Source organism: Aquila chrysaetos, chromosome 5 (genome assembly GCF_900496995.4).
Source record: "Aquila chrysaetos chrysaetos chromosome 5, bAquChr1.4, whole genome shotgun sequence".
In the NCBI taxonomy this organism is placed as follows: Eukaryota; Metazoa; Chordata; class Aves; order Accipitriformes; family Accipitridae; genus Aquila; species Aquila chrysaetos.
Window position 1 is genome coordinate 75,612,713 of NC_044008.1, and position 24,424 is coordinate 75,637,136.

The window sequence follows — 24,424 nt, forward strand, 5'->3', positions numbered from 1 at the left end:
CCACAGGGCACCCAGGGCTGCGGGTGCCGCAGCCGGCTGAGCCCTGCCGCTGCTGCGGGAGTACGGGGACCGGCTGGGTCACTGCAGGCAGCTGGACGCGACCCTGGGCACAAAATCAAGGCCGACAGACCGTTCCGGTCACAGGGGTGAGTCACGACTGCGACAGACCGTCCCTCAAATGCCACTCAGGAGCCTTCGCTGGCAGAGCACCGTCTCCCCGCACCTCCGCACCGCGGCTGCGGCACTGCCCGGGCATCCTTGCCAGCACAGCTGAGGAAGGGGCTTCCTTGAGCCCCTCCTGCCCCTGGGAAACCCAACCAGAACTGGCCAGGGCCCCGCTGAAGCGGAGCCAGAGATGCCCTGGCTGGTGCTCGTGGGCAGGCACAGAGCACAGCCCCAGCCCGTCCTTCCTGCACCGCGGGACCGGAGGAACATGAAATCTGTTTAGTGCAGCGAGACAAGCCTCTGGCCAGACATCATCCTTTTCCAGGACCTCGTAGAGACTGTTCCTACAGCAGAAGTAATGAATCCGTAACGTGAAAAATCTCCCCCAAGACAGCAGCTCCAAGATCCCCGAGGGAGCCAGCCACGGCTCCTGCCGCAGCCACGGCAGACCTCAGCCAGGCTGCAAAACCTCCCCAAGGTCTCCAAACGCTCGGGCTGCGAGCTCCTGCCAATCTCTGCGCTGCCATAGCCACAGCCGGCACGACCCACACGGGGATCTCACACCGAACACCCCTGAGCAACGGCCACCCCAGCGGGACAGCAGCCCGTCCCCACGGACACCCCCTCCCCGGTACAAAGCTGCCTTCGCCCAAATGGCACCGGAAGAGCAAACACCATTTCACATGCTCAGCCATGGTTAAATTAAGAGCAGCAGCCTGGAGCGGCGGGTGTCTGATGAGCACCAGCCCCTTCGCAGCCTCCTCGCAAAGAAACTGGGTCAGTAGAGGCAAGGGAGAAGAGGAGCGGGAGCTCGCTCTGCTCCCCGGGCCCTGGGGGTCCAACGGGGCTTGCAGCAGGTGAATCAATAAAACAGGCTCCCTTCGGTAACCCAGATTCTGCAGTTTAATTAGGCTCTTGGTGGCTGCAGGATTTATTCAAACCCGTGAGGTGTTCAGGAGCCTTGGTGAGGGGCAGAGAGCCCTGCAGACGTCCTGCAGCACCTCTGCAGCACCTGGACCCCACGGCAGCTTTGGACACATGAGCCCAGAGCACTTCTATGGGATGCACCGGCTAGCTCCAAGGCACGGCCCCCCCGCAAGCCCCACCAGCCCTCCAGTCCTGCACATCTCACCTGCTCCCACCGCACCAGCACCCTCCTTAAACCAGAGCCCCCTCGGTCACAACAGCAGTGAAAAGCCCCGATGCTGCCACTTGCCATCTTTGCAAGACCCAGCAGAGCCTCCTCCAGCAATGCAGGGACGAGGCGGTGGCAAGCGCAGACCCTGGCAGGGTGAGGCTGCGGGGGGACACACACCCCCGTGAGGAGGTTTTGCTGCATGAGCATCACGATGTTCCCACGTGCCGGCGCGTGCAGGGAGCTGGGACCACCCCGGTCACAGACCCCGAGCCCGCTGCCTCCGTCCTGCTGGGAGGCAGATCGGGCTGTCCCTGCACCGCAGCCCAGCTGATGGAGCTGGGGAGATGCCTGGTGGGTAAACACCAGGAAAGGGCAGTGCTGTTGTCCTACGGTAATGGGTTAGCAGCAGCACTCGGTACAGCTCAGGAGGGAAAGCGTTTTGAGCAGCAGAGGGGAGGAAGCCGTGATCCCGGCAGCTCCGAGCGCGTGGTCGGTGGAGGCGAGATGGGCAAGGACGGAGCGGGGAGGTCGGGGAGGGCTGTTTGCATGGGATGATTGAAATGGGGACACACCGGCACTGCTCACCAAATAGATCATCTCCGGCAGCTTGGGCTCTGGGAATACCTTGCGTACTGGGGACCGGCTCAGCTGCCGGTGGCACCGCAAGCAGACGGCTCCCACCGGGTAACCTGTCCCATCCCCATCCAACGTGGACCTACCAGATTGCTGGTGGTCCAAATCCTGCATACACCTACCCCAGGGCCCCAAAGAGATCTAGATTCACCTCCCAGCCATTAGCTTGTTTCTGTGCAGCCCTTCAATTACTTAAATGACATATTTACCCTTCAGTCCTGTTGGCTGAAGACAATTAAGTCTCCTTGTCCCCTGACTCACAATATTGGCACACTCAGCTCAGCAGGGTCTCTGCAGAGGGATGAGCTGCAGGCAGCCCCCAGGCCCGGTGGAAGAATCAATCCTTTACAGCAGCAGCTCCCTGCCAGCCCTGCTGCATCCCACCCCAAGGGTTAGTTTTAAAGCAATTTTGGAAAAATCCTGATAATTCTGGATCTTTCCAAGCTGCTGCCTCCCCTGCTGCCAGCTGCAGGAAGAAAATTCTGCTCTCCAGGGTGTCCTGCAAACATCCCCCCTCTTACACATCACTTTTGGCCACGCATGTCACAACCTCACTGGTGCCGCAACCTGCAGGACTGGGACCCCCCTGCAGCTGCAGCAGACATATTTGTCCACTTTAAGTGGCACTTTGCATCTCTCTGCTAAATGTTTCAGAGCAAAGTTTGCTTTTTGCACCCCACAGCTCTCTCTGAAGCAACCCTTCCCCAGCCAGGGCTGACACCAGGCATCCCCCAGCAGCAGGGAGACCCCATCCCACCCGCACTGGGGGCACGGAGCTGCTGAGAAAGCTGGGCTGCCCCCCCCCCCCATCTTGCCTTCTCAGAATATTTTTGCAACCTTTTCCTGGGCTCCTCCTCCTGTGATTTTCCCAGCTGCTGTTGAATGCCACCTTGACAGAGCTGAGCTGATTTCCTCCATCCTTTCCATCCATCCCTGATGGATTACGGAGGGGCTGGGATCTCAGCAGGAGCTCAGACTCCACCAAGGAGTTTGGGGGGGGGGGGGGGGAATGCTCCTCTGGCTGGGGAGTCCAGGAGTGATCCCAGCCCCATCCCAGGGGTGCAGAGGGGAATAGCAACTGATTTCCCACCAGCGGGTCCCTGACTAAGCACCGCTCCACCGTGGGAGAGGCTGCCGGTGAGCACAGAGCAGAAGGAAGAATCTATCTTCCAAAGCTGATTAAAAATAGATGCAGCACCTCACTAATTATGCCGTGTAATTAGCATTTGTTTTCTGCTTAGCAGAAATCTGCGGGGAGCGAAGCTGAGCTGGACCCCGAGTATCTTCTTTGCCCCAGCTTGGGCACATGAGGCTCATCCCACGGAGGGGTGGGCTGCAGCAGGGTCACAGCCCACCCTGTGCTGCCCCGGCACACCCAGCCCAGGGCAGTGTGGGTCCCCATGCCACCCAGCGCTGGGGGTACTGGGGGGGGGGCACAGCCCGGAGGTCCCCATGCACCCTCTCCCACACTTAGCTCCCTGTCAGCCCATCTGCACCCAGGCTGTAAGCAACAGATGACGAGATCCACGGCAATGCTGGAAACGGGGTCAGTGATAGCCTGCAGCAGATTTTAACATTTATTATCCTGGCGAGGCTCTTATGCAAGTCAGAGATGCCACAGGGCAGCTCCACGCCAGCGGCCGCCCCCGGCCCGGCTGGCTGAGAGCAAAGGAGGGATGCAAAGGCCTGGATCACCCTGCAATCCCCTCCCGCCAGGGAGGGGAGAGGAGAGATGCAAGGCTCCATCGCACCACTGACTCAGTGCTTATGAAAGCCAGAGACCGGCAGCCTCCCCCCAGACACCCCCACACCCTCCTGCCCACCCGGGCCCTCACCCCCATACCCCAACAGGGTGGTCAAACGCTCAAGGGGACACAGCTGTGGTGATTTATTCCCTCCCAAAAGGGAAGCAGGACCCCAACTCCCCAGCAGAGCCCAGAGCCCCCAGCTCACACCAGCCTTTATTATCCAGCCCCCCCCAGCGCCATCCTATGCCCAGAGACCGGGTTGGTTTCTTGCACCGATGTTAGATTTGGGATGGGTTGTGCTTCACAATTGGCAACGCTTTCTGCTCCTTTCTTCTCCCTCCCCAGATCACCCATATGTTGGTGTTGTTAATATTCATGAGCTCTGTGGAGGCATCCAGGGCTGGGAGAGGAGTCCCCGGCACCAGCATCCCCGGCACAGCACCGCCTGCTCGCACCCAGCCCCGGGAGCCAGCTCTTGCGGCTCATCCTGGGGGTGCTGAGCTGCCAGATCGCCAGGGATGGCCGGGGCTGCCTGGCTCATCTCCAGGCTCTCTCCGACAGCAGGAGAGCTCTCCGGAGCCAGATGTGCCCACAGCCCCTCTACACGATGCTTGGCCACCCCAGCTGCAAGTCCTCAGCCCTGATGCTGCAGCCTCGACCCTTCCTTAGCCCCATCCACCTCGCAGAGCTGTCACACACCCAATATCTAGGACCCTTCCCAAGGGCTGGACTGGGGGCACTGTCCCCCACATGCTCCCGCTGCAGCTCTGCCCTCTTTTACCCAGCTGCTTGTGCGATTTAGGGAGCAGCTTTTGCATCCGCTGCCGCTTCCCTTGCTCCAGGCGCTGCAGCCGCACGGTCCAAGCGCAGCTTGGCAGATCCTGGGGAAGGAGGCAGGAGAACAGCAAGTGGCACGGTGGAGGGAAGCTCTTTTCAGCAAAATGAAACTTATCCACCTCCAGTTGGAAGGAGAGAGGAGGCTCCGGCCAGCTGCAGGGATGGCTTCGCAGACCAGCCTGACCACAGGGCTTTGAGCCCCGGTGCCCACCCCCGGGCTACGGAGGGGGACTCGGCTCAGCGGGAGCACCAGGAGAGGCTGTGGTGTTATCCTCAGGGGACTGGGATTTCCCTGGCCCTGATGCTGCCCCGCAGGTGGGGTAGAGCCCGGCCGCTGCCAGCACTGCCCTGTCCCACCGCCTGCCCCTTCCCCGCCTGCCCCTGAAGCTGTAGCGGCCTCAGTGGTGTCAGTCACAAGCAATAACCACGTCAAATTAATTGGATACCAGTTTACTGCAAACAAAGAGAAACCAGGTGACATTTACCTAGCAAACTAATTGATATCCAAGTAATTTGTTGGAGTAACCTTGTTATACGCCAGCTGGATTTCCCAAACCCTCCCAATCCGACTCATTACAAACAAGGTATGTCTGTTAATCAGAGAGCTTTAATCACATTGCTGCCCACCATAGTTTTGAGCAAGTTAAAGATACCAGATTTATCACAGGCTTTCAGATCCTAAACAGTCTCTTAAGAATTTGTTTGATATTTTATTAGCGGGCAATAATGCTCTTCGTGAAGAAGATGGACATTTCTCTTTCAAGCGATGACACAGGAGCAAAGCTGGCTCACAACACCACTGCTCCTCCCTTTCATCTCCTTCCCGCGCCTGTCATCGCAGGCATGTAGCCCTCCCTCCAGACATGCCACTGGCCTGGTTAATCACATCCTCCTAATCAGCACACAAACGGGAGCTGTTTCCACACAAGAGAAACAGCTCCAGTCAAAACATCAGCCAGGAGATGCTCGTCCCCCCAGCAGAGCCACCTACGTCAGGCAGGGCGCGAGGCAGGAGTCCCTGCGTTCACCAGGGGCCTCCCATGCACAAGGTTCTCAGGAGTGCTCAATAAATATAACATTAAAAAAAAATTTAAAAATCAATGCACTAGCTCATAAGCACCAGCAGCAGAGTGTGAACAGCTGGGGGTTTGCAGGCTGAGGTACAACAAGCCAAGCAGTGAGTCCAAGAAAAGCAAGAAAAAGCACGTTCCTAAGGAAACATTCTGCATCAAGCCCTTGAGTTGGGAACTAAACCAAGAATTAATTACAGGCCGATTTTACGGCCTTTATTTTTTGTTTTTAAAGCTGATCAGGCCTCCAGAACGGGGACAGAGGCACTCCGAGCATGCCCTTGCAGCAGGAAGCCGGCACGTGCTGCGCCCTGCAGAGCATCCACGTGCAGGGCCCCGGGGGGCTGCCCCCCCAGGAGAGCAGCCAGCCCCACTTCGCCTTCTGTTTTGCCACCCCATCCTCCTCCTTGAGCCCAGGTGCTGCGGGAAGAGGCTCGCTGCCCTGTCTGCTCAGCACCGATGGCTCTTTGGTCCCCGATAAATCCAGCCAGTAGCCCAGGAGATGGAATGGGCACCTTCTCGCGTGCCCCAGCCCCTGCCGTTCTCCCATGCGGGGCAGCCAGTGGTCCTGAGCCCGGTACAGCTGCCTGCTGCTTGGGTCGATCTGCCCGGGCAAGGCTCTACCTCTGCCCACCGAGGCTCACAGCCCCCGTCAGCCAGCTCCCCTCCACGCAGGCAGGTAGTGTTGGCCCTGGGTCTAGAAGAGCAGGTGCCACAAAGAAATCAGGTCTTCACTCTCATCTGCCCAAGAGCTCACACATCCCCTGCCTCCCAATCCTCACCCTCCTGGCTTCCCCCTCCCCAGTCACCTCTCGGGGCAGGGGGACACAGCCCCTGCCCCCAGAAAGGAGAGATCTGCGTGCACACTGCAGAACTGCCGCCTTTTTTTGGGCTGAGCCCTGTACAAGCTGCTCCATCACCCTAATGGCACAGCTCATAATTATCTCATTTGCTATTAATTTGGATGTCAAGAGAAATTCCACTCATTTGCTTTTTATTAATATGGCCTTAAAATAAAGCCAAGGGGCTGGCAGGACTCTGGCAAGAGGCGTCTGCCTCAGTATTAGAGAAGATCAGCTGAGACCAACAAAGGGAAGAGTGGTTGGGGTGGAGAACTATTGATAGGACAAAAGGAGACAACCGCAAGGGACAGTGATGCTTCCCAGCCTCACCAGTGCCCTCTGCACACACAGGCACTGTCTCCTGGCACCAACCATCGCATCCAAGGCACAAGACACTTCTGGATGCCCTGACGGGGCTCAGCTGTCCCTGAGAGGACCAACACTAAAAATGCCTGTTTGCAGCCAGGCATTGGGGCCCAAAGCTGGGGAACAGGCTCCCTGCTCTGAGCAGAGCAGAAGGGACAGAGCCAACAGCACACAGCTGCCCCAACCAGCTCAACGCAAGCCGAACGTGCTGGGAACACGGGAGGGGAAGCTCAGCTGCTTGTGGGTGCATGCTGTGCCCAGATGATGGCTTGATGCTACCAGTCTACACATGGACTTGGTTTGGGGAAGCACGAGGGAAACAGCCCCTCCTAAATCTACCTGAGCATCACGAGTCAAAAGGGAAGAGGAATGAGAATTAGGGGCAGGGAGGGGGGAAATCCCAACAAAACCACTTTCCCCTGTCCTCAGCAAGAGCGTCCCAAAATACAAACCTTCACCAGTCACCAGAGCTCAGTCCTTGCAATACAAACTGCACAGGCAATATCTAGCCTACCACAAGCTCCAGACATGGAGGTGGGAATTCATCTCACCCAGCTTTAGACATCTGTGACTGAGTTGCTCATCTAGAATCCCTCAATAATCAGAGAAGAAACAGACTTGCATCCTAAAGCATCTTCTCTCCCTTATCAAGGGAACCCAGATAAGCAGCACATGTGCAGAGAACTTCCTTTCCAACCTCTAGGTGTCCACAAAAAATGTAGAGGAAGCAGATCTGAAGAATCTCTAGCAGAACAAATTATTCAGCATTTGACTGGCACAAATCTTACATCTCCTTTCACATCCTCAGAGGACAAACAAAGCTGTAAAACAAGTGGCCATAAGAGCTCTCAGGAGGTGGGTGAGAAGCTCCTACCTGGAAGGGTGGCACCAATACCAGGTTCAGAAGGGGAATGGGTTTGTTTCCTTATGCCAGCTCAGGTTTGCATGGAGAAGCTCTTAAGCGGCCTTTGATCTGCCTCTGACTGCGTGCAGGGCTGAGCCTGACCTGCAGTAGCCAAGCTCTTGCAGTAAGGAGGCTCCACATGGGGCAGCTCAGGTTTAATTAAGCCAGCACAGGCTGTGTCTGTTGATGAGCCTAAGGCATGACAGCCAGAAAGGGCTCTCCAACATGTGCATCTCAGCAGGGAGAGTGACTCCCTCCAGCCTCCCCACCAGTGAAGCCAAGAAATGGTTCCTGCTTTAATTACCAGCTTCCTGGAGGAAGGAGCTGGCTTCAGGGCAGCGACTGGGGAGCCCGGGGGGGGACACGCAGCCCTCTCCTCGCTGTTGTGGCTCAGAAAGCCACCCGGCCACGTGCCCCGCACGCAGATGCCGTGCATGGGAGGCTGCACAGGCCAGGCAGATCCAAGCATTCCCAAGAACAGGCAGTTCTTTAAAGCTTTCCTCCTCACACATCCCCTCCCAGCAGTGTGTTCTCACGCAGGGGAGGTATTAGGCACGCTCCACACCCCCAACACGACTCCAGCAGGAATCATTTTGCAGAGCTGTCTGGGTGCCACATCTCTTATGGAAAGCACAGCAGGGAGTCAGGAAATCCAAACCCACACAGCATTATCCCAACAGCGCGGGCTATGGAGCAGCCACCCTGAGCAGAGTGGGAGGATGCTAGTGCTACAGCCCAGCCCCACCTGGCAGCACCAGCTGAATGATAAGGCAGCAGAGGTGGCAGATTAGTTTAATCAAAGGTAGCCAGCCTCAATCCATCCTGCAGGCACACAGCAGAGGGGCAAGGATTGTGCTACAGTACACTATTTCACTGTACTGAGAAGCTGAAGAACTATCCCAGAAATCCTTTCTTTTTTACAGAGCCCCCACCACGGCCACAAGAGAGGATTCGATCTTCTCCCTTCATCTCTCCGTCTTCCTCCCCTTTGGTTTGTACACCAGCAGCACTGAGGAGTTACCAAGCAATGAGACCCCTGAACAATCACAGATAGAAACGTTAAAGAGAAAAGTATCCTTGGTGATAACAAAAGGCAAGGCTTTCTAACAAGTCAGCAGTAAGTTGTTGGGAACCAGAGAACAAATATTAACACCCAGAAAAACTAATTTCCAGCAAACTGAGAGTTAAAAAGAGATGTGCCTAAGTTTACTTAGGGAGGACGCTTAGGCACTAGTCTCTGAGTTTCCATTAAGAGGAGGTTTCATGCATTACAAAGCGATTTTCCCTTCCCTAGTTTATAAGCCAATTAGATAAAGACCAAGTTAATCCCTTATTGTGTTCAGAGAGCCACAAGTAGACACCAAACACAGAGATTAGTCCATTTGTTTAACCGCCTCCCCAGGTTTTGGCAGCTGAGAGAGCATCGCACTGTATAAATACTAAACCCAAGCAGAACAGAGCCCTCAGCTCCACTGGGTCTGCAGAGGGCTGCAAGGTCTCACCACCAAGGCAACACCCCTCCTCCATCTAAACCCTATAAAGGTGACTTTCATCCAAAATCATCTGATCTCAGGAGTTTACCTGCACTCAGAATAAGAAGAGTGCAGAAACACGTCAGCTCCCGCAGAGGGAAGCAGCAGCAGTGATGCCAGGGGGAAACAGTGCATAGCAATGTTTTTATCTTTTCCTTTTTTTTATGTTAGCTTTTTTCCCACTTCACCCCTCTGGGCAGAGGCATCTCCCCTGCAGCGAGGCAGGCTGCAGCACACAGCTCAAGACAGCAGCTTTACCAGCCCCAGCTCTCTCGCAGGGTGAATGCACAGGCCTTACATGTACCAAAAAGCCCAGAGCCCAGCAGAAGGCAACCCCCAGCTGCAGACCCAGAACAGCATGAGCCTCACATTCCCATTCAGCAAATAGGCTCAACGTAGCCCAGCTCACATCTTTTCCCGCAGAACTTCTACCGACCAGCACACCTCAACCCTCTCGTGGTCAAACACCAACCAGAAGCACGCCAAAACACCAATATATCAGAAGAGCTTAAAACTGCAGACACTCACCCACTTCAGCTGCACGGCCAGGTCAGGAGGAGCTACAGACCCATCTGCTGAGGAAACCCCTTTCCTAGCAGGGCAATGCCCAGAGCACGAGCTGCTCTGCTCCCTGACAGACCCCTCCTCTGGCACAGCTGAACCAAATGAGGTGCTTCAGGACCACCGAGAAACATTTGCAGCAGGAGCTGTGTAACCCAAAATTTGAGATGAGCCTGGGCTGGTCCTGTGGCACCCCAGCACAGGCTGGCTGCTCCCTGGGCCAAGGTAACCAGCAAAAAAATAATGAATTTCTCTGGTGTTCTGCCCATAAGATCTAAGAAACAGCTGTCCCCTGCCCACAGCATGTCATTTGTGCCTACATTTGTGACAGGCTTTAGAAGACTCTGTCCCCGTGGTTTAGCGAAGTTGCTGCTTCATGTGTGGTTGGAATGAGAAATGGGTGAACCGTTTGCTGCTGACAGCAGTCCCATGGCTCCTGGGAACAGCTGGGAAAGGTCCCAGACCCACTCCTCCCAGTAAGAACTTACTAGTTAATAACCCTGCCCCTACCATTAAGGGGGGGTCCTGCAGGGCTCACCCCCAGTCCACTAGTTTTGGCAGAAAGGGAACGAAGGGTGTTTGTGCTCAGAGCTGAAGGCACCCAGCCATCTGCTCAGGCAGGGAGCACAGGAGGTGGTTTTAGGGGGTGTGGGGGTTCCCCCCCCAGCAGACCTTCCTGCGCAGACAGCTCTGCACAGCAAGCCCTTCTTCGTTAAGCCAGATTTGAGTTTCCTGTCGCAGGGGGAGTGGGCCACTGCTGCTAATTACAAGATTAATTCTCCTCCCTCACAATAGTGTCCAGGCTGCGGCAGCTCTCTCTGCCATCCACTCCAGCTGTGGGTCATTACCAGGGTCCCCTCCCCACCACACCTGGGAGCTGGGAAGCAGCATTTTGGCTGGGCTAGCAGAGCAGCTGGCCTGGCCACCTGCAAGGCCTTGAGCTCCCACTGCTCTCTGGACAGCTCTGGGTGTCTTCATAGTGGATGAGGGAAGCGGCAGCACAGGGGAAGTCTGTTCCCACGGCATTTGGTTGTTTCACTGGTTTCTCAAGCTGGCAGTCAGCACAGTCGTGGGGCTGCTTTTTAGGAGGCTCCATCTCCGCGCTGTTCCGTCACGACAGGGGACGGGGCAGCATCTGAAGAGGTGCTGCGGCCATGGCATTGGGAGCGAGGCGAGAAGGCTGCGCTCGCGTTCCCTCAGCCGGGGAGGGCTGCCCACCAGCCTTGTCCCCTGCCAAAGCCAGCGTCAGACGCAAAACCAAACACTTCCCCTGGCCTGCCAGGCAGCCCCTCTGATCCCACACACATCACTGCGATCAAAGGAGCATGCTTTCACTGCGACGTTTTTCCCTTCCCGGTCCCTGTCCATCCACATAACAAACTCCCGTGTGAAAACAGCTTTCGGGCTTCCCAGGAGATGGCAGGCTCCTTGATGGGGTTTGAAAACTGCAGCTGCTTCTGGCTTTGTCTTTTAAAACACATCAATCAGCAAGGTTTTTTTGGGAAGCACCCTGTCAGCACCTGTCCCCCTCAACACTCCCAAGGACCAGCCCAACAAAGCTCCCCAAATGGGCCCTGGGGGAGCCAAGTTTGTTGCTTCCTCCCTTTCTCCCACCCGGGTTTCAGGGTGTAGCGCTGAAGGAGGAACCAGCCCAGACTCCCAATCTAGCAGATGTAGCACAGACATGTGAAAGGGGCTGAATGTCCTCTATACCCAAAGCAGCACCAAGACCGAGGTGGTGGCACGAGTAACAAAAGCTGTAAGATAAATTTATGCAAAAGTGCTTGGCAGCATTTAAAACAGACCACAAGAGTCCTGACCCTGAGCACCCCTCTCCAATACCAGGAAAACATCCTTTTTCCTCTTCAGGCTGGAATCTTACAGAGCCATGTTTTTTTAAATCAACATGCCAGAGTTTTGGCTGTGTTCAAGAACTCATGTATCTGCTCCAATTTTCTTCGGAAATGGTCAGGAATAACCTGCCGAATACAAGGAGGAACCCACACCTTTGGAGGAAAAGCTTTAGCCCTGCAAACTGGACGAGACTCACTGTATTGATTCAGGGATAGAAACGGATTGTTCTGTGCTCTGCTGCTAAAGCAAAGCTTCAGAAATGGCTTAACTGATGGGTGTTGGTCCAAGCATACTGGGCACAGAGAGCTTCCTCCTGACCTGGCATGAGTGCTCCCAGTCCACTCAGACTGCAAAAACTCAAGCCTGGGATCTGGCCATCCTGACCAATTTGTGTTTTAGGAAGGACCTCCCTCCCCATTCTCCTTGGTGGGAAATTCTCCTTTCCCCTGAGATGATCTTTCCTTCAGGAAGAGCTGGTCTGCACCATGAGCCCCCTGCCTCAGTCACTGGACAGAGGGTGACGGTAACACCGAGCAAGTCTGGGTACCATAATGCCCTTCCATCTGAATCGTTCTTCAGCAGCAATGCAGAGCAAGTTCCCATCAAGACCAGCAACACCAGAGCACCATGTGCCCAGCACAGATAATGACCTGCACACAGCCACCGAGGTCTGGTCGCTGCTGCATGGCACCAAGGCAGCAGCCATGCAGAAGCCACTGACACCAAATAGACAGAAAGCTTCTCAGGTACTGGAGCTCAGACCTCCGAGCCTCTTCCAAAATCCACAGCAGACTGTTGGCTCCGTCCCCTCCCTCGTGAGTCACACGCCCACCTGAAACACAGCGTCCTCTGCCCGTCTGTCAGGACCAGCCGGAGCTGCGTACTGGCCTTCTGTTCCCCGGAGATGTGCAAAGTGAATGTGAAAGTACAGGCTGCAGGGACTAGGTGGAAGCTGTTCCAAAAATGACGAGAACGGAAGTCTCTGTGCCACAGAGGCATGGTGGGAGCCAAAGGCCAGCTCTGGCACTAAGTGCCTCAGCATCTCTTTGTAAATCGCCTCCTGCAATTGCCCGGGTACTCAGGGAAGTTGTTGCAAACTTAACAAATGTACATTTGCTTACACAAATATTTTTACAATGCTTAAAAATCAACCCTGAGAAATATGCTCTAAACATTATCTTAGAACAGAAGCTGGTCTGCCTGCCCACCAGAACCATGCACAGTGGCTGGCCTTGTCCTGACTGACACAGCCTGGCACTGCTCTCCCCTGGGGTGGCACTTGGCTGTTGCACTCGACAGAACCACAGTCTTGGTGGAGGAGAGGATCCAGTGAAGAGGAGCCCTGCAGTTTCTTCTGGCATCAGACTAATCATCCAGTTCAGCCTCCTCTTTTCTGCTAGGAACAAAAACAAGGAAGGGTCACAGACTTAAAAAGTAGAAACCAAGAAGACCAAATAACTATGTCACTTGGTTAATAAGGGGCTCAGATACATGGGTTTTGAGATATATGGTCATAAATGGAATGAGTTTGTTTTTTCTGTTGCACAGACCTCCAAACTAGCTGGCCTTTGTGTAAGCTTCAGCATCTGCCATGGCAGGAAGGTGTTAGAGGTGTTAAGAGAAGAAGCTCCAGCACAAACAGGGGACACTCAGCCTAGCACTGCACAGGGCTACACCCATGGCCTGGCCACGCTGTGCAACTGCCACTACAAGAGCAGTGAAAGCCCCTTCTTTTTCTTCTGGCTGCATGACTCAAAGAATAGAGGAGCTGAGCTGAGCATGACCAGTTGCACCATCCAGGTGTCCTAAGGAACCGTAAGAGGTACCTCAGTCAGCGTTAAGTAATCCCTCACTATTGCCACTGGCAACCCTCACTCCTTCTGGTCCATCAGGACCCTCAGAGCAGAGTGGGCTTTGAGTCCTGACACATTTCATTCATCCCCGAGCAGCTCTTCAGGCAGGGCTATCTGGTGTCTGTCCAGCCTGGTACTGGTGTGGGTCTGAGGGAATCCAACAACAAACTCTCATGAACCATGCTGAAGAGGCAGCGTAGCCCCAACACAAGGAACTCCTACGCCTCAATGGACTTGCTATGGATTTACACAGATAAACAGAGCAGCCGCTAGCCTACGTTATGTAAGAGTGGGGGAGTCTGACCCTCCCCTTGCTTTCTGGGTGCAGAAACCAGCTCCCTGCAGGATATTTCTGTTCACCCTCGTGTCACACCTGTGGGCGTTAGTGCTTTGCTTATTGCAGGTGCCGGAAACAGACCAAATCCCCAACGACCTTCTCCAGCCTAGGACACAGTGCTCTGCAGAAGAAACGTGTGAAGTAGCATGGCTACAATCACCAGAAATCACCTTTTATGGAGGCAGCATACGTCCTGATGTCACTTGAGCTCACCTTGTTACCCCATCTGTCCCTTTAATGCCATTACTGAAGATCATTACATGAGCAGATCCCCTTTGGAGAGGCAGTTGCTTGGACTGCCCACACACCTACCTCTCTGGCTCAGAAGAGATGACCTCCAGTGGTGAACACAGCTGCTTCCGAATATACTCCCTCGATCTAATATCAGCCTGGAATTAAGGAGGAAAATGAGTGAAAATGGATTGATCAGCTTGCTTGGTGCTTCCCCTTTGTTATCTCAGTATGTCCCTGCACACCCTGATGTCAGTACATCACAAATAGCTCTTGTACGACTGTGTTGCAAAGAAGAACCTGCATGTTTCTTTCCTTGTTTGGTTTCTGTGCCTCACTGCAAGCTGCTTGGGAGAATGAAGACTTAAAATGAAGAAACAGAGGGTCCTGGACCAAACAGCCTTACTGGAGTACAGTCCATTTCAGAAGCAGAAATGACATTGGCTGAACCCTTGCTGTTTTCCCCTTTACTTCTCATAGGAGTAAGGAGATGAGACATCAGGCACAGACAGTTCCTGCCAGCCAGTGCCTAAGGTCTGCTCAGCCCTGACCTACCCCAAGCATGGCAGGATGAACAGCCAAAGTAGGACCCAGACTGGCCTTCCTCAGCAAATCCCAGCTGCAGCTGAGTGCAACCAGCCTTCACCAAGGGCCCCTATGAGACCCAGAGGATGAACTAGCACAGGCTTCCAAGCACACACTGCGTGCAGTGAGCCTTCTTGCAGCAAGCACTGACCCAGCTGGAATCCCTCATCTTCCACCTACACTTAATGGCTGCTCATCATCATCCAGGGATGTGACAGGCCAGCAAGGATTTCCAGAGGCTTAGTAAGAAGCAGCGTTCACTGGCAAAGGGAGAGTCGCTGAGGTGATGGGCTGCTTTTCCATTGTGCCTTATCTCTACACCAGAACTGCAACTCTTCTTTGATGAACCCTGGCAGCACAGCCAGACTGGAAGAGACTTGGGAGTCTGAGAGTGCTCTAGTGCTTTCATCCTTAGAGCCGCCCCAAATGAATTCTTCCACATGTAGGCACCTCCAAATGCAATGCAGGAAAATGTAATGAGCAGCTAAGCTCCTTCACAGGCCTTCCCCAGCAATAGCTCATCACTGTCTGATGAGAGATGGAATAGACTTGTTAGAAACTTCAGGGCAGGGTAAGTCTTCCTTCCTTCAAGAGTAGATATTCCAAAAAGTAAACCAGCTCTCCCCTTGAACCAACGGAAGTTGCTCCACCACCCTCACTCTGTAAAGGGATCACATGCAGGTCTCTGTAGTGCTGAGGAGTTCCTGTGCATCAGCAAAACGCTCACAGATAAAGGTGCCCAAAACAAATTACTCCCCTTCAACCCAGGACTCTGCCCACCCTTCTATTTATTGGGATCTTCTTCATCCCTTTTGCTCAGAGCTAGCAAAATCCTTCAGCCTGTACTGATGTACAAAAGCAGTATGTCCCCTGGCCCCCAGAAAGTTGTTGGGAGTGCCAAAACCATATGGATGTGAAGGCAGATCTCTGCAGCACTGCAAGGCAATTTAGCATGAGACAGTGGCTCATAGATCCCTCCTCAAAAGGTGGGGAACTACTGGAGCATTTTATTGACTTGTCCCAGAGCAGCAGAATGCCCCATGGACTCTCCTGCAACAACCTTCACTGTATACTCAGTGAAACAGAAGCTGTGTCCCAGAACTATGCTAAGAGGGATTCCCACTGGCATTGCAAGCAGGTATAGGCTGCAGCCTTCAGGCTCACAGCACTCCAAGATCATTCATGGTCTTTATAGCTGTGACACTGTGATGCTCCCAAACGATTAGCTCTTCTGGTCACTCATCAGCTGAGAAATGGGACTCTGCCCTCCACAGGAAACTGTAAATTGAGAGGGGGAACAGGGCTATGGAGAGGGCTGTAAAGTTTGGGAATACGGCAATCCAGCAGGCGAGTTCTCAACAGGACATGGGATGAAAAGAGAGAAGCTGGCATTGCCCGTTCTTGTACCCATCCCTTTCCTTCCTCTGTTCCAGCAGTTGTATGATGCAGCAACAGATGGAGAAGCACACCACTTGTCTGCTGCATATCCTTTTCCCTAGGCAAGAGCTTGGCTCATCCTGCCTATGCGCCTGATGGGCTGGCTGTGTGATGGTAATTATGCAGCTAAAGCAGGTAAAAACATCCACTAAAAGCAAACAGAGACAAGACATAAGCACATCCTTGGCTCTATCGCTTCTTGGCAGCAGTTGCAAGGCAAGTGACTGACACACCTTTCACACTGTCCTACCTCGTAAGTCCAAAGGCAAAGCTGCCATGGAAGACAACGCCAGGATGTATCCGTGCTCTGGGCTCTGCTTTCCAGTACCAAAATCAAAAGGAGTAATGTTGAGAGTCTACCAAATTCATGGTTTACTGCCCTCCTCATTTGAAACTGAGCTTGGAGCCATCACCAAACCTCATCAAACCCATACTCATGCAAGTGTCCAGTTCCTCCCTTCCTCTTCTGATATACTCTCCTGTGACATGAGCCCTCCTGAGCTCACCAGGAAAACGAGATTGGTGTGTCTTACCAGCAATGCAGGATAGTACGTGGTCAGAGTGGGGCAAGAACACCAATGGAAATCCCAAGAGCTGCAAGAAAGTGTTGCTGGACATTTACTGGATGTTCTTGTCCTCCAGAAGTATTATTGTTCAGCTTTCCACTGCTGCACCACACTAGCAGAAGACTCTTAGATGCTATCACAAGCACGCAGATCCTGGGCTCTTGGACAACTTCGAGAATTTGCAGTTGATTTTTACATTCCCTCAAAGTTTCTTTTTTAGAAACTTCCTTTCTCAAAAACACTGCTACGCCATGACATTTTAGAACAGCTGCTGTGCCCCACCTCAAAGGCAGAGTGTCTCTCTCCACTTAAAAAAGCAGTATGTGACCTTCCCAGCTGGAAAAGCTTCACAGCATATGATGATCATGCTAATAAAGTGGGTTAACGCATCCCCAGTGGCTGTCCTTGAAGCATTTGCTACTCTCATCACTGTTCTACTTCTGAAGCATCTCTCCTGCACCTCAAGAAGCTCCCCACCACCCCTCCATCCCTGCCACTCCTAGTCAGACCTCTCAGGTGGAGGCTCTGCCTGCTTACTGCTGGAAACGCAGCTCCACAACTGCTTAATGATTCTGCAAGCTCGAGAATGAAAAATAGTTACGTAAGGGGTGGTTTGTTTGGGAGATTTTTTTCCTTTCTCTCTGTAATTGGACAGTTTCGTAACTGAACTGACAAATAACTTTGATCACTCTTCAGGATAAGAGATTACGTGATGTATTTTATAACAAGGGAAGGAGGTTGTTCAATAGAGTCCCTACTGGGAGACCAAGGCAGCAAGAGTCACATATACAAACTATTTTTCTGGGGAAAAAAAAGCCCAACCACCTTCTGCTGATAACATAAGCTAATGCTTGATTAGGTGGCAAGTTACTAGCCAGTCCTCACTCCTAACACAGTGCTGAGAGACAGCTTAACCCAGCTTATTAACCAAGAGGCTAATCAATAAGATGGATAACTGTCCTGTAATAATCCTCACAGATTGTTTCTATTTTCAGCGGGGACTAGTGCTGGCATTAGGGTCTGGAATTGTTGCTTTGCCTGTTTTGTGAGGGGCAGTGGTGATCCCTGTGCACCCAGCAAGCTTGCAGTGGGGGGTACCTCTGAAGGGAGTTAAGAGTTTCAGGATATCAGCTACTGATTTCCCTGCTGCGCAGCAGGAGCTATTCACACAGAGGAGAGGGATGACGGCTTATTTCTCAGTTCTCCTAAGGGCAAGTGTTTAATATTTCACATGAAGTGACCTGCAGAAATTCACAGCCCTGGGCAGGCCTACTTCTGTCCTTCTTGGTGGGCTGGAGCAACATCAGGCTGTCCCATCAGCCACATCCTGAGCCAGCAGGAACCACTGGGCAAGATGCCAGCTGGAGCTAAAAGGATCATCAAGTGAGCTGGAGGCTGGTGTGCAGCCAACCAGGAACCTGAAACAGCGAGAGCAGAAGAATCAGTCCCAGTGCAATCCTTGTCAGCTGGAGAGTGTTAAAAGCTTCTGTTTCCCTGCTGTGCATGGGGATCCTGGGTCTGAGCAGGCTTGGAGCGTGGGCAAACACTGGAGAGGGGTTCTGACCTCTGCCAGAAGTAGGCAAGGGCAGTTGCTCTCAGGAGGGCTTGGTATTGTTCCAGGGCCACTCAGTTTGAATGCTTTGCTTATTATTCTGGGATGACACCTCCTGCCTACCTCAATCCCTGTCTGGGTAGCCCCACATGACCAACCCTCTGCAGAAGAGCCTCAAAATCTCACAAGCTGGCTGGGCAGAGAGATCACGCCCATGCAAGTAAATTCTCCTGGACTGGCCTTGCGCTTAAACATGGAATAAGGACTAAGCGGGATGTAAATACTGATTGTAGGTGATAATGAACTTCCCCCTGCTTTCTCTGAAAGATCACTTCTCTCACCTGCATCATAGCCACAGTTCCTTTGGCAGCATGACCACATTGTGGGCTGAATGCAAACCAGACTGTTTCTGATCACTGCCTAGATAGTGTTGCATGCCCAAGCACAACATACCCTATACAGACCTGCCAGCTGTACTTCTAGGAAAATAGAAGGTTTAAGTTCCCACAACAGTTACATAGCAGTACCCATGCTGCAGCATAGTACTGCCTTCATACAAGCCATAAACACAGCCTCAAGAAGGCATGGGCAGCTGAGCTTTCTTAAGAGCATTATAATTCTAGGGCTACGAGAACTTACAAACTAGGAGCTAATGATCCAGAAGTCTTTCAAGGCACTGGGAAAGCCATAAGCACATCACCCATCAGGTTTGCAAGCTTGTCCTGGGGACATGCCATAGCAAAAAGGGCAAGGAAGTCATCCACAGCAGGACTCCCCACAGCCTTCTACCTCCTAACTCCAGCTTTAGGTGCTCAAGAGCTGAGGCTTCCAGCACTGCCCTGTGTCAAGATCTGTGGAAGTTACCACACAGAGGAACTGTGACAGGTAGAAGTCCCACAGAAAGGTTTAAGTGTCCTCATCTCCTGCCATTCCTCTACCTCTACAGTAAACACACTCCTTTTTGGATTTTTAATCTCTCTGAAAGGAAAGTGACAACAATTCATTCCATCACCTTAAATAAAGGTCATAGTTAGAGAACTGGAAGAGTCTTAGAACACAGACAAAAACTGGAGATAGCTGGAAATGAAATGAGGGTGATGAAAAGCTCCAAGTCACCTTCTTGTTTCCAAAGCGAATGCTTTTCCCCTTTCCTCTGAACATGCCAAACTGCAGAGCTAGCTCAGAGCTCTGCGGAGGCATCTGTCCCTTGCTGGAAGAGATTACATAAGAAGATCTATCAGCCTACTCCCGTCTGGCAGGTAGTGGTTTATGAGATCAGAAACTCCAGTTCTGGTATGGACACTTCAAGGTTTGTTTTGCTCTAAGGCGTTAGATTTTTGTCTGGTTTATAACTATAGACTCGAGACTCTGTTTTCAGAAAACACTGCAGTACCAATGAGAAGCTCCTGTGTGCAGTGACTGCGTAACAGCCTTCAGCAGGATCACCTTAGTGCTGCTCTGAGGAGCTGCAGAGCAAAGGTGGCCAGACACCTGACAAGCACGGCGGTGTAGCAATGCGAACGGTGTGTTCCAGGGCAACGTTACGAACACGGACATCTGAATGGGCCCTGCTCCCTGGGCAGTCACTGGGTCTGGCCTGCCTGAGCCACTAACAACAGGGTGACCCTGAGAGAAGGGAAGCAGTTGTCAGGCTAGAAGTCCCAGAGGCTTTATACTTCTCCAGATCCTTTCCTCAAGGCCTGCTGTGATTTAATTAGTCTGAAGCTGAGCCTTGGTGGCAGCTGCGGCTCACTGACAGTGATCCAGTGCTGTCACCTACTGGCTGGCTGCCGCCCCAGAGCCTGCAGCTCCTTGCGGAGTGCAGTAGCAGGAAAAAGCCCAGAGGAGCAGCACTGCAGTCTGTGCTAGGCTCAGAGTGCCCAGGGAAACTGCATTTCCAGCTCTTCTGTATTAACATCAGCATCACAGAAGTTGCCTGCAGAGTGGAACCAAGAAATCAGTCAGGCTGGGTCTGCGGTAAGGGCTTTGTGTGCTTCCAGGCACTGTGTCACAAGAACAAGCAAGGAAGAAGGAAGGATCAGTTAGCTACCACGTAAACACCACCACAACAGGCCAGGGAGAACAGGCCAGCAAGAAGGGTGCCAGCTGCAGAACTGTCAGTTGCAGACGGGTGGCAAAGTGAGGCTCTGAAACATCGCCATAGGCTTAGCATCCACAGCCCCCCTCCGCTGCCTGCTTGCCTGCTTCCCTACTCCAGGCCTGCTTTCCCCTTCCTCAGCTCCCTTGCTTTTGTACCTGACGGATGGGCTCCGGGATCCGGTACCTGCAGCAGGACTTGACTAGGCGCACAGCTGTCTCCAGGCACACCCTGTGACCCACAGAGACATAAAGCGGCTTAGAGCTGTTGTTGTAGCTACGCAGGACCTGTGCATTCAGAAACAAGAAAGATCAAATACTTAAGAGGCTTATTTTAACAAATACAGAGTGGCAGATGAATTATAAGCTAGCCAGTTTCCTTCAGAAGGTGGGATGGTGGCTCTGTATTTGGCAATTCCCAGCCTTCTTGAACCTCTTCTACCTCCCAGTATCTCCTCATAGGGACTGTTTGCCCTTTTGGACCCCTGTGGCCCTTCCCCAAATGCCTCACGCTGCTCTAGGAAACAGAGAGAGACTTGCTAATGCAGGCTATGTTGAAATCACACCAGACGCAGGAAGTTTCTTACATATGCCCGTTTCCTGTGCAGCACCCTTCTGAGTCAGATGCTCCCGTATTGCATCCTGGTAAGCTGCTACAGAATTGGCACCTCTCCTTAACTGTGGTTCACAAACGGGGGTGCTGGAGCACGGCACCTCAGATGCCATAGCCATGGACATGAATATATCCAACACCTGAACTGTCAATTCTTTCTACAAATGTCTGAGCCCACAGAAAGGGGAAAGCAGTGTTACTGATCACCTGTTCACACTGTGTTTTCCTGAACTAATATCACCAAGACAGTCCCACTAGAGAGACAGCATGCTCTAGTGCTCCCAGCTACACAAAGCTGGAAGACTCAATGGCCAAGCAAATAGGAAACTCCCCGCAGCTTACCATGCCCAGGATTCTCCCTGAGGTGCCGGTCAGTGGGAACGTATCTCCTTCCCTCTGCAGGGAACGAATCTAGGGATAAACACACACAAGGTCAGCTGGTTAGGAAGTACTTGTATGTGGCTGTCCCAATTCTCTTGGGATATTAAAGAGTGGAAATAAATTCCCAGCCTGGCCTAACCTGCTCTCTGTGCAGCTCATTCCTGACCAAGCCATCCACCTGCAGGAGGTTCTTGGCCACTCCAATGCATGGTAGATCCGTCAGGACTCCGAGGTGACAGGCCACACCAAATCCTGCCAACAATGAGTCACTGTAACTGCAGAACACCAGAGAACAGGAATCTCAAGCAGCAGCACAGGGACCCTGGAGAGCACTGTTCTCCAGTAAAGTCCTACCTCTGGGATGGAGCAGGCCATTCCCATCTACAAGAAGTACCTGAAAAAGCCAAAAGAGAAACGTTACTTCCTGGGCGCTGAGAGACACTCGAACAGGCAAACAGTGATGCTGGCCCCGTGAGGAAGGAGAAGTCTGTCTCAGTCCTTTTACTTCTCTCTATAAGGGTCTTTCTGCGGTGCTGTCTACACCTGACTCTTAATGATCAGCAGCATGAGCTCTTAGTGGCTGGCAGCACTCTTCACTGGTGCTGCACGCAGAATGGGACTCCCATTGTCAAGGGAGGCCTGGCTGTTCTTAGCCTTAGCATCCCTAGTCCCTAAGGAAAGGGCAATAGATGCTTCAATACAACTCTGACACCACACTTTCCACCCGCCAGTGGAAAACAGCCAGACAGTGTGGTCTCAGGAGAGGGTAGAACACCTTTCAGCAGTACTCTGCACCCTCATGACATCTCAACTCAGGACAAAGAAATATGCCATACCTGAGGTTTGAGCTTGGGCTCCTCCTCCTGAAGTCTCTGAACAGCTTCCACCAGGAAAGGGACCTCTCGGAAGGCTAAGAATCCTGCCACGTACGGGGCACTCACAGCCACCATCTGGCAATCCTCATACAGCACCTGGGAGCAGTGGGACAGTGCAGAGACAAAGACCTCCAGGACTTTGCTGGTTAGTTCCTGACTGTTTCAGAGGCATCTCCTCTGGTTTATGTCCCCTACTCTCAACTTTTTTAAAATAATCTGCTTCTGGATCTCTCCTACAAAGCTAAGGCCATTGGGTTGTGTCATTCTGTCACTCAATTAGAGAAGGGGATGGATAATGGACTGCTGACAGAAGGCAGCTGGACATCACCTACCATACCCTGCTTGAGAGTCAAGTCCTTGAAACAAAATCGGGGCAGCTATTCAAATAGACAGTGGGGGACCTCAAAGTTCACCCAGCCAGAGCATTATCAAAGGGTGTCTGTCTCTATACAGGGATAAGCCAAAAGAAACTGTGTAAGACAGGACAAAAAAAAAAACGTTCGCACAGGGCAAGTCAAGAATCAAGGCAGGATTTGAGATTCAGTTCATAAAAATCCCAGCAGCCAGTATCAAACTTTATTTTTCTGCTTGTTCTAGGTTTTATAGTTAAAGATAATTTTTATATCATTTTGAAAGCTGGGAAAGAGCCCAAAAATCTTTATTAATTCAAGTAAAATGACTGGGGGGTATGGGATTCATGGCAGTTTTGAGAAGGCTTCTACGTAGTACATCCCGTATTATTAGTTGATTCCCAGCAAGAACTCACAAACAAGACATCTGCTGTTTCAGTGCTACAAATACTTTAATTTCCTCTGTTGATCGGCACCGATTTTGTCTCCTTCTGGGTAGTGGCCGAGACGGATTATTTTTTATATACACCTAAAGCAATTAGAGGCTTCTGTGGCTGACCATGGACTACACCTCATCACAGTATTTTCTGATTTACCAACTAACTTGAATGCATACTAAACCTCTCTCTCAACGCCTTTTACGTTCCCAGTAATCTTACAAACCTCTCACAATTAGGAGTGGTTTGCATCGCATCTTCCTAAACTTATGACTAAATCCTTACACTTTTTTTTTCTGTTTATCTTTCTTGCAAAGCGTACGGCTTGAGACTCTGTTGAACATACACGTGGTAACGCACTGATGTCCCGTGAGGCAGAGGCACAGTAGATAATGGCCTTTACTTAAGTTTTCTGTTAAAACCCTCACGTTCTTGCACACCTGGACACAATCCTAGGGAGTGAAGTTGTTCACTTGCCGTTACCTCAAGAGCTGGGTAGCTGAGAACGACCAGGGAAGCGCAAGCACTGGTGTCATCTCCTTTGATATAAGATAAGTCCACACCTCCCACTCTTTCCAGTCCTGCAAAACTTGAATCTTTCTGCCACTCCTCCGTGTCCTCCTCAACCACGCTGGCTTTTAACTGGGCCTGCTCTCTAGAGAAAGACCACACAGCTGCAGTCAAAAGGCTGACCCTTCCTCCTCGGCTCCAGGCCTCATCCAGCACCGAGGCCCTGCTCCATCCCGGTCAGCACAAACCGAACCGCGCTGAGGCTGTGCCCCGCGGCCGGCAGGCCCAGGAGGAGCCCACCGACCCAGCTGCGGGGGCAGAGCACCGCGGGGGGGGGAGCTCTTCTCGAGGGACCCCGTAACTTGTGGGGACGCAGGAACCCCTCCGCTTTCTCCAACAAGAGGAGCCGGGAGATGCACCTCCCCTCACTCTGCGCTTGCCCCCGTTAGGCCCGGGGGTGAAGGGGATCCCCGGCAATGGGACCCCGCCGCGGCTGGCCCGCTACCGAGTGGGAGAGAAGGGGGGAGCCCCGCCGGGCCTACCACCCCGCCACACGAGGCCCGGCCGCGCACGGTTGCCGTGGCTACCGCACGGCCAGCCCCCCCCCCCCCCCCCCCTCCAGAGCCCCTCCCGCGCATGCGCAGGGCGCGCCGCGCCGTTACCGTTCCCAACGGCGGAGGGTGGCGTCCGGCGGCGGCTCCGCTGCGCGCCCCGACATGGCGCCGCGCCGGAAGGGCCGCGTCAGGCCCCGTCACCGCCGCCCACAGCCGGGAAGGCGGGCGGAGAAGGAAACGGGAGGAGCCGCGGGAGCGAGAAGGAGCTTTATTGAGAAACAACTCCGGGGCGGCGGGGGGAGAGGGGTCCTGCCCCCGGGGGAGAGGATAAGGCGGCAGCGAGTACCGGCGAGGGTTCTGCCGCGGGGAGAGGTTAAGCGGCTTCCTCCGGTGGTT

General features: G+C 53.1%; 2 protein-coding genes across 5 annotated transcripts in view; both read right to left on the minus strand.

Moving 5' to 3' along the window:
• Positions 1 to 12,711, minus strand: part of RPTOR (regulatory associated protein of MTOR complex 1) — a 210,571-nt gene extending 197,860 nt beyond the window's left edge. For all 3 annotated transcript variants that reach the window (XM_041123882.1, XM_041123884.1, XM_041123883.1), the window contains exon 1: positions 12,483 to 12,711. In XM_041123882.1, coding sequence (XP_040979816.1) covers positions 12,483 to 12,692 — 210 coding nt within the window. In that variant the 5' untranslated portion in view covers positions 12,693 to 12,711. The remainder of the gene's footprint in view (positions 1 to 12,482) is intronic.
• Positions 12,712 to 12,737: 26 nt separating this feature from the next.
• ENDOV (endonuclease V) lies at positions 12,738 to 24,401 on the minus strand. Of its 2 annotated transcripts, none has more exons than XM_030013710.2 (9): positions 24,137 to 24,401; positions 23,448 to 23,619; positions 22,139 to 22,273; positions 21,657 to 21,696; positions 21,442 to 21,554; positions 21,264 to 21,332; positions 20,468 to 20,596; positions 14,153 to 14,229; positions 12,738 to 13,043 (listed from the first exon to the last, which is right to left on the minus strand). In XM_030013710.2, exons 1-9 carry the CDS (start codon positions 24,190 to 24,192, stop codon positions 13,016 to 13,018), a joined length of 819 nt encoding a protein of 272 aa, XP_029869570.1. In that variant the 5' UTR covers positions 24,193 to 24,401; the 3' UTR covers positions 12,738 to 13,015. The 2 variants fall into 2 exon arrangements, with proteins under 2 accessions (XP_029869570.1, XP_029869569.1); XM_030013709.2 differs by having other exon boundaries at positions 12,738 to 13,046.
• Positions 24,402 to 24,424: the final 23 nt, after the last annotated feature.